The sequence below is a fragment of the Gymnoscopelus microlampas genome (assembly GCF_963454915.1).
Source record: "Gymnoscopelus microlampas genome assembly, chromosome: 13".
NCBI lineage: Eukaryota > Metazoa > Chordata > Actinopteri > Myctophiformes > Myctophidae > Gymnoscopelus > Gymnoscopelus microlampas.
The window spans coordinates 7,412,887-7,426,312 of NC_139950.1; the positions used below are offsets into that span (position 1 = coordinate 7,412,887).

Here is a 13,426-nt window from a genome sequence, read left to right on the forward strand (position 1 = left end):
TCATACGTCAGTGCGACGGTGCATATAGAAAGCCTGCAGAGCAAAGCACCTTGTCATTAACTGTAAGCTTCTGAGAAGTCATACAGTATACAGTGGTAGAGAGTAGCTAAGAGCAAATTTACATTTTCCCAGAATTTCAACAATGAGGAAACCTGAAAACATGAAGCAGATATCTGCGTGGGAATTAGCATGGAAGCCTCACACAGGGCAGACCTTCAGAGAACATATGGAAGATCAACCCATCCCCAGGTTTTCCCAGAAGCAGCGTTTGTACTCTGACCCTTATGCTGCCGGAGAGATCGGAAACCGCCCCAGCCGCCTAGCTCAGGGCCACAGCGTGCACGCAGCCTCACAAGATTGGCCAAAGGTGGCCGCCAAAGTGGAGGTGATGGGGGTGGAGAAACGCACATGGAGACTTTGAGAGTTCAGCGGTGCACAAACCATAGGCAATGGACTACAGAGACCTGGAAAAAAGTGTCATCTTGTCAGATGAGTCATTCTACCCGTGTGGCATACACCAAAGGCCTGTAAAATCTGACTCCAACAGTGAGGGGTACTGTGTTATGCTGTGGGAAGCATTTCTCTGGGATGGTTTGGGTCCACCTGTAACAGGTGACTGCAAATCAGTAACAAGTTATTCCAAATCAATCATCTCTATCCTACGATGGAACATTTCTATAGGCACATGACAATTTCAATGTGCCAATGTGACTCGAGTGGTCTCTGAATGGTTTGATGAGTAAGGAAATGATGTGAATCACATGTTATGACCTACACAGTCACCAGATCTCAACACACCTGAACACCTATAGGAACGTTTGGACAGACAGCTCTCTCTACCACCACCATCAAAACACCAAATGAGGGAATATCTTTTGGAGGAACGGTGCTCCATCCCTCCAGTTGAGTTCATTCATTCCATGCTATTCATTTGCATGTGCACGCAAATGTAATACATTATCACAGTGTTATTCTGATGTTTCTGTGCAGTGTAATTCAATAGAATAACTAACAAGGCATAAAAGCATAAACAACCTTGTGTACATTTTTTTGTTTTATTTAGAAAAAATGTCAACAATACCCATACTTTTCAAATGAGTGGAGACGTGTATGGAGTTACATTTGTGTCTTTATAAGATACAAATGTAACTGACGTACGTGCATCTGAATGATTGAATTAAACGTCTTAGAGACATTTGTGGTGTACTATGAAATTGCTTGAAGGTTATCGGTTCATGGGGAGTGGGGAAGGATAAAACATCAGAGTTTTCTTGCACATTTAACATTTGATATCTTTTTTAACGACACACCTGAACACCTATAGGAATAAAATAATAAGAATATTCTTTTTTTTAAAAAAGCGTTTAGGTCCTTCAGTTGGCAAATGAGTGTGGCTCCTATAGGGAGAGGTGACTAAGTGTGTGTGACGTGTGCGTGTGTGTGTGTGTGTGTGTGTGTGTGAGAGTGTCCGTGCACACTTGTTTGCGTCTGGCTATTCTTGCAAACCGCTGACCGATCAAAGCCAAATGTATTGTGCCAAGGAAGTTGTTTATAATGGAAGCCAATGGCAGTTTGGCCGGGCTGGAGCCTTTCCCAAATATGTAAAATGACTTGACTTGATGATGCCATCACTCTGACGTCATCAATGTAAGAAATATTTAGCACCGACGACCCATCGGGCTGCAAACTTCCCCAAATGTGGATGAAATCTGAGATCCACATGGGAGCTACGCTGGTAATATACCTCATCTTGTTACATGAATGTTTAATACCCCCAATAGGGCGTGGCATTCATGATGCTGCTGCACTGATGCACCAGTGACATAGGTGGGTCATACGTCCCTGCGACGGTGTATATTGCGCCAGGTTGCTCAGTCTGAGGGAAGTTGGCTATGAAACTAGAAGTCTTGGTCAAATGGCTATTCAGATTATGGACATGTCCTGCCAGCACTGTGTGTCCAGCTATGCCGCATCACAAACAAAGGTGCCCTGGTCCTAGGGAGTGAGCTGTCTAGAAGAGCATTCATGTGTGTCCATCTGTCTGTGGCTATTCTTGCAACCCCAGGGTGTGAACAGCACCACATGTCTTGTCCATGCTGCCAGTAGGCCGGAAGGTTGCAGCCCAATCCGACCTGGGTTGTTGCGAGATATGTCATGATCCCAATGCGGACTTTAACAGCCTCATAAACGGAACGGAGATCTTATTGGCTTGCAAGCTGTTAATTGTATTATCCATTAACTATCCCACATACTGTACACACTTGTGTGTTTTAAGAAAAGACACTCTGAAATATACACTTCTATAACATTCTAAAACGGGTAGTCCCAATCCTTGATTCTGATTGGCTGGTTTATGTTTAGTAGACGTGATAAAAGACACTGTAGAGGTTTAAATTGTCCACTGGCAGTGAGTGGCTTACTCTTTTGCTCTCTTCAATATTTCCCAAAAACCTCTTATACTAAAAAGGATTCACGTCCTGATGGTTGTAAAAAAAATTAGCCTACATGAAGTTTTACTTCACAAAACACAAATTGTACAAAAGTGGGCGATGACGACAGTAAGAAAACCGTGTTCTTCCAAACTCCAAGCTGTTTGATACTGACTGACTCTGTCACACAAGATGACAAGAGCTATTTCCACCTGTTTTTAATCAATATTAAAAACAAAATATTGATTAACAATTAATCAATATTAAATATCAAAAACTACAAAATCCTCTATTATCAATACTTCATATTTACAATGAAACAGACATATGAATTTAGCAATTATTTATCTCCTTCAATTTCTTTTCTTTACTTATGACTTTATGTTTTAAACCATTTTAATATCAAATGAACTTGAAAAAGAGGAGATATCGGAGCGCTAAAAAAATAACGAAGGAGAGGGTGTAAAACCAAGGTACTTTAAAAAGTATTAAAAGCCAACGTTTTGACCAGCAACTGGTCTTCATCAGAGAAAATGAACTCAATACTCATTATGAACTATGACATACCTATATGTAACATTGTCTCGGTGGTTTGGCTTCCAGACACTACAATCTACTCCTTAGATCAGCTTGTATCAATCACAGGTGCGTTATTTTCTACTGTGATCCAGCATATCGGAGGGTAGCGATTATTTTCCTAAAGCCCCAGCCGTGCAGGGCTTCTAAGCACCGTGTAGGAGTGACTGAGGGGCTTCGGGCGAGGCTTGTAGTGAAAACAGCGCTCCCCATCCCTTGCAAACCATCTGTGCTGCATTCTCGGCTGCAAGGCTAGCAGTTTACAAGGGAAGTTCATAGATGTAGTTGCTAAATCTGGCTTTAAAACATTACACATTTCTATCTTAGTTACAATGAGATTGAGCTAACAGTTAGTTTCTTTTGGGACCAGTTGACGTCTAACACAGTGGGTGTGGACTGTGGAGATGCTTTCCACTCTCCCTGTTAGGCCAAATTATCTCCACCAGGGCCGAAGGAGTATTATGTTCTCACCCCTGTGTGTTTGTGTGTGTCTGTCCACAGCTAATCTCCCAAACTACTTCATCGATCAGGATTCAGGATAAATCAGGATAAATTCGGGCTAAAGAATGCTCTGAAAATGCATGTGGCAGCCTGTTGGCTGCAGTGTTAAGTGGTCAGATGGGTGGGCCACAAACGCTTGAGATTGCCAGTAGGCCCTGATCCAGAAACGGTTGGGAGCCACTGCTTAGACAGAGAGACACAGACAGATAGTCTGCTCTATACAGACAATGTAAAAGAAAAACCTTTTGTCTTTCTTCACCTTAGGAATATTGCCCACCTCTGACATTTTCAGCTGGAAAAACACTCATTCACGCATTCATCACATCCCGGCTTGATTACTGCAACAGTATCCTCAACGGCACCACCTCCAAAGTTCTGCTCACTAGTACCCGCTCCAGAGACGTATTACACCAGTCCTCCATGACCTACAGTACACCTGCTTCCTGTCAAATCCGCTACAAAATCCTGCGTACCACCTACAAGGCACTCGATAATCTCGCGCCCCTATCCCATCTGATCTTCTCCAACATTATGTCCCTGTTCTGGTCTCCCCACAATGGGGCATGGCATTCATAATGCTGACCTGTCTTGCCGTGACGTATGAGTCATACGTCACTGCGGCTGTGCTTATATAGCAAGCCAGCAGAGCAGCACAGCTAAATACTTTGTTATTAACAGTAGACATTAATTAGTCAGACATTCATTAGTCATAGGTAGGCTACAACAGAGAATAGACAAGAGTAAGATAATTTCCTCAGATTTCCTCAATAATGAGGAAATCTGAAGACTTGAAGCAAATATCTGCATGGGAATTAGCATGGAAGCCTCACACAGGACAGACCTTCAGGGAACATATGGAAGATCAGCCCATCCCCAGGTTCTCGCCGAAGCAGCGTCTGTACACTGACCCCTACGCTGTCGGAGAGATCGGTAACCGGCCCATCCGGCCGGCTCAGAGCCACAATGTGCACGCAGCCTCACAGGATTGTCCAGAGCTGGCGGCCAAAGTGGAAGGGATGGGGATGGAAAAACAGGATAGCAATGTACAGGAGGAGAAAACAGGGGAGGGAAAGCAGATAGAGTATTTTAAGAAGCAGAGGAGGGTGAAAAAATACAACGCAGAAGATTTGCATCAACCATCTGTACAATGTTCATATCAATTACACGAGCGCTATGGAAGTCATGCGGGCAAACAATGCGTTGCAAATAGTTTGACAGCAGTTATGATGAGTAAGATGAAGAATATTCTCACATGGACAACAAATGATATTGATAATGTTTTAGATGAGGGAACAACATTCTATAATGAAATGCTCAGTAAACATAAGATAAAGAGCAATACTGGATACATTGTGATGTCTGAATTGCCAGATACGTATAAGACCAGGAGAGGCACATTTTCAGTCCACATGGGAAATTCTTTTCATGGAAAGATTAAGGTTGAGCATTATGATGAAGAAATAGCAGATATTACAATGGCTTTCGATGAAGCACTTCATAGTGCTTTGTTGAATTTTGAAGCTTGTCTTGTAACATTTGGTGAAAATACGTGCGTTGTCATTCAGCAAGACAATTGGTTTGCTGTATTTGATCCACACCCACGTAACAAACAGGCCACTGAAGATGCTAATGGCAAAGCCATGGTGGTTTACTATTTTACTTTAGAGAAATTACTTGCACACTTAGGAAACCTTTCTAACTCACGGTATGATGGAAATGCTCATAGACAATCTTATGAGATAGCTGGCATTACAACTCAGCTGATACCTGACACAGAGGGTGATTTTAATAACACAGGCAGTTCCCAAACAACCATGAATCTGGAATCTGAAGTCCCACCAGCTCAGGGCCACCATGTGCATACAGCTATACAGGATTGTACTGAGCTGGTATCCAAAGTGGGGATGATGGGGGTGGAGAACCGGAAGGAGATGGAGAGAAAAGTACAGCATGAGAAAACAGTGGAGGAAAAGCAGATAGAGGATGATTATTGTAACGGGGGGGTGGTGAAAGAAGAGAATAGGGTACGGCAAGAGAACAAAGAGAAAGAGCAGTTGGCGGATAAAAGAGACGAGAAGAGAGAGCAGGAGAGAAAGGTAGAAGAGCATAAAACAAAGGAGCAGACTGAACATGAGAGGAATGTAGATGAGGAAACAGAGGCGCAGAAGGATCAGGAGAGGATGAAAGTAGAAGAGAGGATAGAGGAGGAAAAAAAGATATCAACGTTGAGAACACCTGAAAACAGGACACAGAAATCTGCGTGGCACGCGGGACAGACCTTCAGGGGATGCATGGAAGGTCAGGACATCCCCAGGTTTTCTCCAAAGCGGCGTCTGTCCCCTGACGCCTATGCTGCTGGAGAGATCGGAAACCGCCCCATCCGGCCACCTCAGGGCCACAGCGTGCATACAGCTCCACAGGATTGGCCTGACCTTGCAGCCAATGTGGAGGTGATGGGGATGGAGAAACTAGAAGAGCAGGATTGCAAAGTACAGGAGGAGAAAACAGAGATTGAAAAGCTGATAGAGGAGTATTATAAGAACAAGAAGAAGAAGAGAAGAGTGAAGAAAGAGCAGAATGTGGTGCAGGATGGGTCCAAAGAGGAGAAGGTGGAGGACAAAAGGGAGAAGCAGAAGGAACATGAGAGGCAAGTAGAGGAGGTGAAAACAAGGGAGCAGAAGGTGCAGGAGTGGAGAGTAGATGAGAAGACAGAGGAGGAAAAGCAGATAGAGAGTTCAACAGCGAGAACATCGGAAAATATGCACATATCTGCATGGGAGCCACACACAGGAAAGACCTTCAGAAAACATATGGAAGATCGGGACATCCCCAGGTTTTCTCCAAAGCAGCGTATGTCCCCTGACCCTTACGCTACCAGCAAGATCGGCAACCACCCCATCCACCCAGCTCAAGGCCACAACATGCATAGAGCTCCACTGGATTGTCCAGGGCTAGTGGCCAAAGAGGTTATGGGGGTGGAGAAACAGTATAGCAAAGTACAGGAGGGGAAAACAGTGGAGTTAAAGCACCAGAAGAGGGTAGAGGATAAAAAAGAGTCAAATACGAAGGAGCAAGAGAAGAAAGCAGAGGAGAATATGGTGGAGGAGTGTAAGAAGGAGTTAGTAAAGAAGATGAAGGGGGAAGGAAGAGGCCTGTCTGCGTGGGAGCCCCACTTAGCAGAGCCCATTAGTGTGTCCTTCTTCTTCCTGTCTCATGAGGAGCTGCTGGAAGCCAAACCAGAGAAGAATAAAGAGGTAGAGGAGAAAGAGAGGATGGTGGTGGGTAAAGAGAATAAAAGCCTGCCTGCATGGCAGCCCCACTTTACAGGGCCCATGAGTAATTTCTTCTTCCAGTCTTCTGAGGAGCTGGAAGCAAAACCAGAGAAGAATAATGAGGTGGAGGAACAAAATATGGTGATGGAGGGGAAGGAGAAGAAAAGCCTGCCAGCTTGGGAGCCCCACTTATCAGAGCCAATCGATATGTTCTCCTTCTTCTTCCAGCCTCCTGAGGAGTTGGAAACAAAACCAGAGGAAGAGAATGAGAAGGCAGAGGAGGAACAGAAGATCATAGTGAAGAAGAAAAGCCTGCCTGCATGGGAGCCCCACTTAGCCGAGCCCATCTGTATGTTCTCTTTATTCTTGTGTCCTAAGGAGCTGGAACATAAACCAGAGGAGCAGTGTTCTCTGGTTCCTCCAGAGGAAGACCAGAAGACTGTGGCGGTGGAAAAGAAGAAAAGCCGGCCGGTATGGGAGCCGCACTTAGCAAAGCCCATCAATATGTTCTCCTTGTTATTCCTGTCTACTGAGGAGCAGCTGGAAGCAAAGCCAGAGGGCGAGAGTGAGGAGACGGAGGAGGAACTGAAGACTGTGGTGATGGAGGAGAAGGAATGTCTGCCGATGAAGGAGCCCCATGTAGAAGGGCCCATCAACATGTTCTCCTCCATGTCCACAGAGGAGCTGGAAGCAAAACCATATGAGGAGAATAAGGAGGCAGAAGCGGAACAGAAGCTGGTGGAGAAGAAAAACCTATCCACGTGGGATCCACAAATCACAGAACCCATGAATATATTCTCCCTGTCTCCGGAGGAGCTGGAAGCAAAACCACAGGAGGAGAATAAGGACGCGGAGGGGTTGGAGGAGAAGAAAGGCCTGCCCTTGTGGGAGCCTCAACCCATCAACATGTTCTCCCCATCTCCTCAAGAGCTGGAAGCTAATCCAGAGGAAGAGAATATGGAGGTAGAGGAGGAACAGGAGATGGTGGAGGAGGGGGAGGAAGGGGAAAGCCCGAGCGCCGAGGAGCCCCACTTAGGAGCGCCCATGAAGGTGGAGCAGAATCTAACAAGGGTGACGGAGTTGGAAAGGAAGGTGGTGAGGAGGAAGGTAGAAGAGTGTAAAAAGGTGATAAAGATGAGGAAGGTCACTGAGTGGGAGAGGCAGATCAAGCAGAAGATAGAAAGGACAGAGGAGAGGAAGAAGGAGGTAGAGGTGAGGAAGAAAGAGGTAGAGGAGAGGAAAAAGAGGGTGGAAGATAAGAAGCTGCAGTTGGAGCTGTGGGAGAAGGTGCTTCGCTCCAGGGAGAAGCGCGTTCACCAGTGGGAGACAATGGCAAGTGAGTGGCTGAAAGCCGTGGAGGAGTTGGAGAAGAAAGTGAAGGAGGCGATGATCGAGGTGGAGGAGAGGGAGAGAACGGTGGAAGAGAGAAAGGAGAGTCGGTGTAAACAACCCTCACGATGTGGACAAGACCGAGGCTGGCCGACCTCAAGGAGGTCCTTGAGCTGTATCGGACAGTCCTGAAGCTCAGTGTCTACGTTTTGATTGAGCAATTCAATGGCTCAGCACTTGAACATCCTCAGCAAGAGGCATATAATGTTTCCGTGGTGAGGTTTGCCTCAACAGGGAAAGAGATGAAGACAAGTGCAGGTCCCAATGCCTGTCAGCAAGTCCCCTTTTTACCTACTATAAAAAAAACAATCTTATAACATAAATGAAGGTTATTTTTGCAGTTCCCTTTTCCTTTTTTATTTTCCTCTCAATTTACTTGTTATAATTATGCTAAATTCCCCATGAACTGTAGTCCCTTGTCAATGCTGAGCCCCAATGGTGGGCCCTAGGGAGCTCCTCCGATACACAAGGCCACTTTTCACCTGACAGTGACGAGATTCACCGGGAGGACGTATCCCTGGTGGAGGAACACACAACCTATTTCCTCTCAATTCTGCACTCCCACTGAACAGGTTCCCTGAATTAGGAGTTGCTAAGTGATCAACACCCTCACCCCACCCAGATTCCCACCCGTGAACACAGCCAATTGTGTTCTTTGAAACACCTGGCCAAGCTGGATCCAAGACGGAAATAGCAAGACATGCCATCTCCAGTTAATTTCCGTGAAGTGGGCGGACGCCTTTTTAGGAGATGGGATGTAGGTTGGAATCTATTGATTCCAATGGAAGAGTGAACATGAACACAGCTGAACTAGATATTATAATATTGGACCCGATCGCACATTTTAACACTTGACACATCAGGAGAAAATCAACTTTATTATTGACCTTGCTTTGTCCCAGCAACACACTCTTGCGGGATCTGGCACCAGTCAACATTGGACGTTCGCAAGATTTGCCGTCAGACGACAGCGCTCACTTAGGACACCATTTGTAGGATTTGTGTACCATGTTGCCTCTAGTGGCTCCAATTGGGATGGTCTATATTCGTACATTAACCATTAACCATCTTTGGCTGGATGCATCACAGGGGATTTAAACCCCTAGTCCCCTGGAATTCTACCCTTGCATCAATCAGTTGGTGGTGTTCACCCTTGAATCACAAGGTTCTGGATTTGATCAATCAATGCAAAACGCACCCACCACCGGCATATGCTCAGGATCATTCATATATAAGGCCCTTCTACCTACACGTGCAAGCACAAGTATTTTGGAGGTATTTTCCATTTTTTTCATAATTATTTTTTATTTTTCTGTCAATTTCACCATAATACCATTTCCCAATTCCTGCATTTACTGTAGTCAATGAATGACATCACAGCAAGCCAATTCTGTTATCCAAAAAACAGTACCAGTGTAGTTTATTTGTTCTCATTTCTTTGGCTTGCTCTAGCTACTCCTAGAGGCTTCATTCATACTTTACAATGTCCGTCTTTGGGGATAGCAAGGACCTTTTGAGACTTTTTTGGACAACAGTTTTTTTCTTTCTCACAATTTAATGTATTCTAGTCCCTTGTGAGTTGCTGGTCATATACGTATAACCTGTAGGTCATTGATTCTCAAACTTTTTCATGTCAACAACCCCCTCCAATTAATTAATTCATTAATGGTTAATTGGCTGCGGACCCCTATTTGAAAATATGTTGTGCCAGGGACCCTTATGGTCCCATGTTTCACAAATATTCAGGAGCTAGAGCTGCCACTTGGGATTTGAAAGATTTCCGGTTCGATCCCGGGCTCCCCCTGTGTTACAATTTAGGCATTTAACTGACACTCTTAATCCACAGTGGTTTAAAGTAAGCAAGAAAAACACAAGGTTATACATCAAATGCGTAGAAGTAGTAATCTAGGATCATAAGTAAGCCAAGAACCTATCATCAGTCTAAACAGTTTAATATAAACAAATCAATAATCTGTACATTGAAACTATACACACTATTAAGGATGCCATGTCTAAAAATTACCTGGCATTTGTCTACATAACATGCTATCTAAATTACATTTTAGCCTTTGCACACAATGTGAACTGTCCAAGGGTCTGAATACTAATAATTGTCAGAAAGGAACAAATGTAAAACAAAAAGAAAGAAAAAAAAGTAAAAGAACATTCTACCAGTCATGGTGCTTACAATGCAAAACACATTTTAACACACAATCAAACTTGTTTTCTGGTATTTGAAAAAAATAAGGATACCTTTGGAACTCTCCACTATACTGGAAGGAGATGCTGCCTTTAAACATTTAAATTCAATATTTGATTTGCCTCTGTTTCTTTTTGCAGAACCTATAACGTTTCGAACGGATGTGGCCTGAAGTTAATAACCGCGTAATAACCTATCCATTGAAGGCAGCTTTGGTTCAGCTTGAGGACCAAGAGGTCATAGATATGGAGAACTACTGTGTCTCAAACCTGACCTGTCAGGTTTCCAGTATTGGACTGCAGAAGTTTGTTGATGCTTGGAATTGTCACGCAGTCCAAGGCATTTCATCCAGTTTTCTCCACAACATGAAACAAATTGATCTTGGCAGGTTTGGCCCATCAGCATCAACATCAATTGGACAAATACTATATTGTCTGATGGCCAATAGAAACAGACACACAGGAACTAAAACAGAGGACTTGTCTCAGAGCAAGCAGTTAGTTCAATAATAAATACTGTAACATTAACAATGAATTAAAGTATAACAGAATTTGTCCAAACATCATATCCGTAATGTTACATCCTAATGTTACAAAAGCAAGTTTATTGCCATACTGTGCCAATATTATCTTTTTACAAAAAGTTAATTTAACACTCTTTATTTGCTTAAGCCAGAGGGATACCAAATGCGCTGGCGGATGGAGGGTGGGTGCCAGGTGAAAGTGCCCTCAGAATTCATGCCAGGACCAACAGAGGCTGCTGACATGATCAAGAGAGGTGCTCAACACTGACACGGGTGTCTACATTTGGCACTCTGGGGGAGCAGCACAACGCCAAAGTGCTCTTCAGCAGCATATACCCCGATTTGGGGTATTTATTTGAGAGTGCAATCAGCAGACAGCCTAGGCCTTTCCAGGAAGCTGTGCTAGACCTTATTGCTGCTTCATGGAGACAGTGAAGGGTGTATACCCCTTACCGCTCCCTGGTCAACACCCTTCCCTTCCCTATCTCCCTCCTGGCTCACAAGCTGTGGAATGACATCTGGACTTTGCACTCTATTTACGTGACCATTTACCCTGTCGTTTTGACGTTTGACGCAATTTACTCTGATCATGCACTTCATAAGTTTTATTTTTGTCTCCGCCAGGCCGAAGGCATGGTGGAGAGTATGTTTTACCCTCCGTCCGTCCGTCCGTGTGTGTGTGTCCGTCCGTCCGTCTGTGAACACCTAATCCCCGGCACCATTGGCTAAGCTTCGCAGGACGTTGTAACCTCTATTACAACTTCCTGACCTGGCGGAGACCTGTGCTCCGAGGAGCACATTTTCTAGTTTTCTTTGTGTTTATACTTTTTTGAGCGGTGTAGCCGCTCCTATAAGTGGGTTTGGGACCCATCCGTGGCAAAAGTTTTTCTTTCCGTCGTGAAAATGTGTCTTTCGCTGTTTTGCCTGATTGGTATTCAGACCCTTTGCTCAGCACTGTGATTGGCTAGCGAGACGCAAGATGAAATTAATAACTCATAAATAGCACCACTCACTTCAAAAAAACATATTTTTTTTTTAAGTGAGCTTCCATCACTGTGATGACCACTGTTGTTTTTAAAAAGCACCGCTCACTTCACACTGGGTGTGATTTTTAGCGGCGCTAGCCAGGTATAGAGGTAGCCCTCTATACCTGGCTTTTGCGTCAACATTCTGATTGGTCAGACACGTCAACAAAGTGATTGGTCAAGCTTCACGTGACACGTGGCTAATGGCTATAAACACATTATAAACACTTATTGATGACAAAATGTATCAAAGGCGCCGCTACCTTCACACAGGTGTGATTTTTAATATTATGCTCATGTCATGGCTTTTTATCTTTTATTTATTTATAGGTTTGTTCTCCAACAATGTACTTAACATTAAAAATGTATACACTATTGACTTTTTCAGGTCTATTTGTTCTGATCAAATTACATGATCTAGTTTACATGTATGAATAAAAGGATTGTGTACTCCCATTATATTGTTGGTGCAGCAGATTCCACAGAATAGGGGGCAACATGAAAGCATTCAAACAATGAATAGCAAACACTGAGGGTTACTGCAAAGATAATTTAGTCTCTAGTTAGGCTTTCGTTACAGTGTCTCAGATTGGCTAATCAGAAACTGGAAATGTTGACTAGTCTTCTGTATGTTTTAAGTAAACCAGCCTACGATGATGAGTCAAACAAAGGAGGAGTGTACAAGATGATGTTATAAGTCATCCTATACTGTAAGTACTCTGTTTGGGTCATTAAATGGACAGACATTGATTTAATCAGTATTGTTCACCAGAAACTGGTGTACAAGTCTCCAAAATATTGCTACAGTAGATGTTTGTAAAATGGCCTTTTACACTGTTACGCAGTGTAAATAGATAGATAGTAGCTTTTTTAATAGTTAATTACTACCACCAAGTCTCTGCTTTATAACCATGCCCAATATAACCGTTGGAGAGGTTATTGTCATGCAGAACACAGAATAAAGGGGTGGGGCTGCAGCTTTTTAGGCAACGCCCAGTGCGGAGCAGGCTGCCTGTCTTCCTATACGTCCTCAGAACACAGATAAATAAGCATGGCTTCGGCTTTCAATGTTACTTCTATTCTAATCAACAGTTATATCAAAATGTCAGGCCGAGGAAAGGGAGGTAAAGGTCTTGGAAAAGGAGGCGCTAAGCGCCATCGTAAAGTGCTTCGTGATAACATCCAGGGCATCACAAAGCCCGCTATCCGCCGTCTGGCTCGCCGTGGCGGTGTGAAGCGTATCTCCGGTCTGATCTACGAGGAGACCCGTGGTGTCCTCAAGGTTTTCCTGGAGAACGTGATCCGTGACGCCGTCACCTACACCGAGCACGCCAAGAGAAAGACCGTGACCGCCATGGATGTAGTCTACGCTTTGAAGAGACAGGGACGCACTCTGTATGGTTTCGGCGGGTAAATGACTGACTAACTTCTACCAACAACCCAAAGGCTCTTTTAAGAGCCGCCCACACTTTATTTACAGAGTTTATTCCATGATTACTTTGTGAGCAACT

General features: G+C 44.1%; 2 protein-coding genes across 2 annotated transcripts in view; both read left to right on the forward strand.

Moving 5' to 3' along the window:
- The window catches only part of LOC311058421 (histone H3.2), a gene marked incomplete at its 3' end in the record, with an annotated part of 204,516 nt that overhangs the window by 187,400 nt on the left and 3,690 nt on the right, over nt 1-13,426 (forward strand). The gene's annotated exons all lie outside the window — the stretch shown is intronic.
- LOC311058411 (histone H4) lies at nt 13,018-13,329 on the forward strand (the record flags this gene model as incomplete). The annotated part of the gene is made up of 1 exon (XM_084075848.1): nt 13,018-13,329. One exon carries the CDS (start codon nt 13,018-13,020, stop codon nt 13,327-13,329), a length of 312 nt encoding a protein of 103 aa, XP_083931974.1.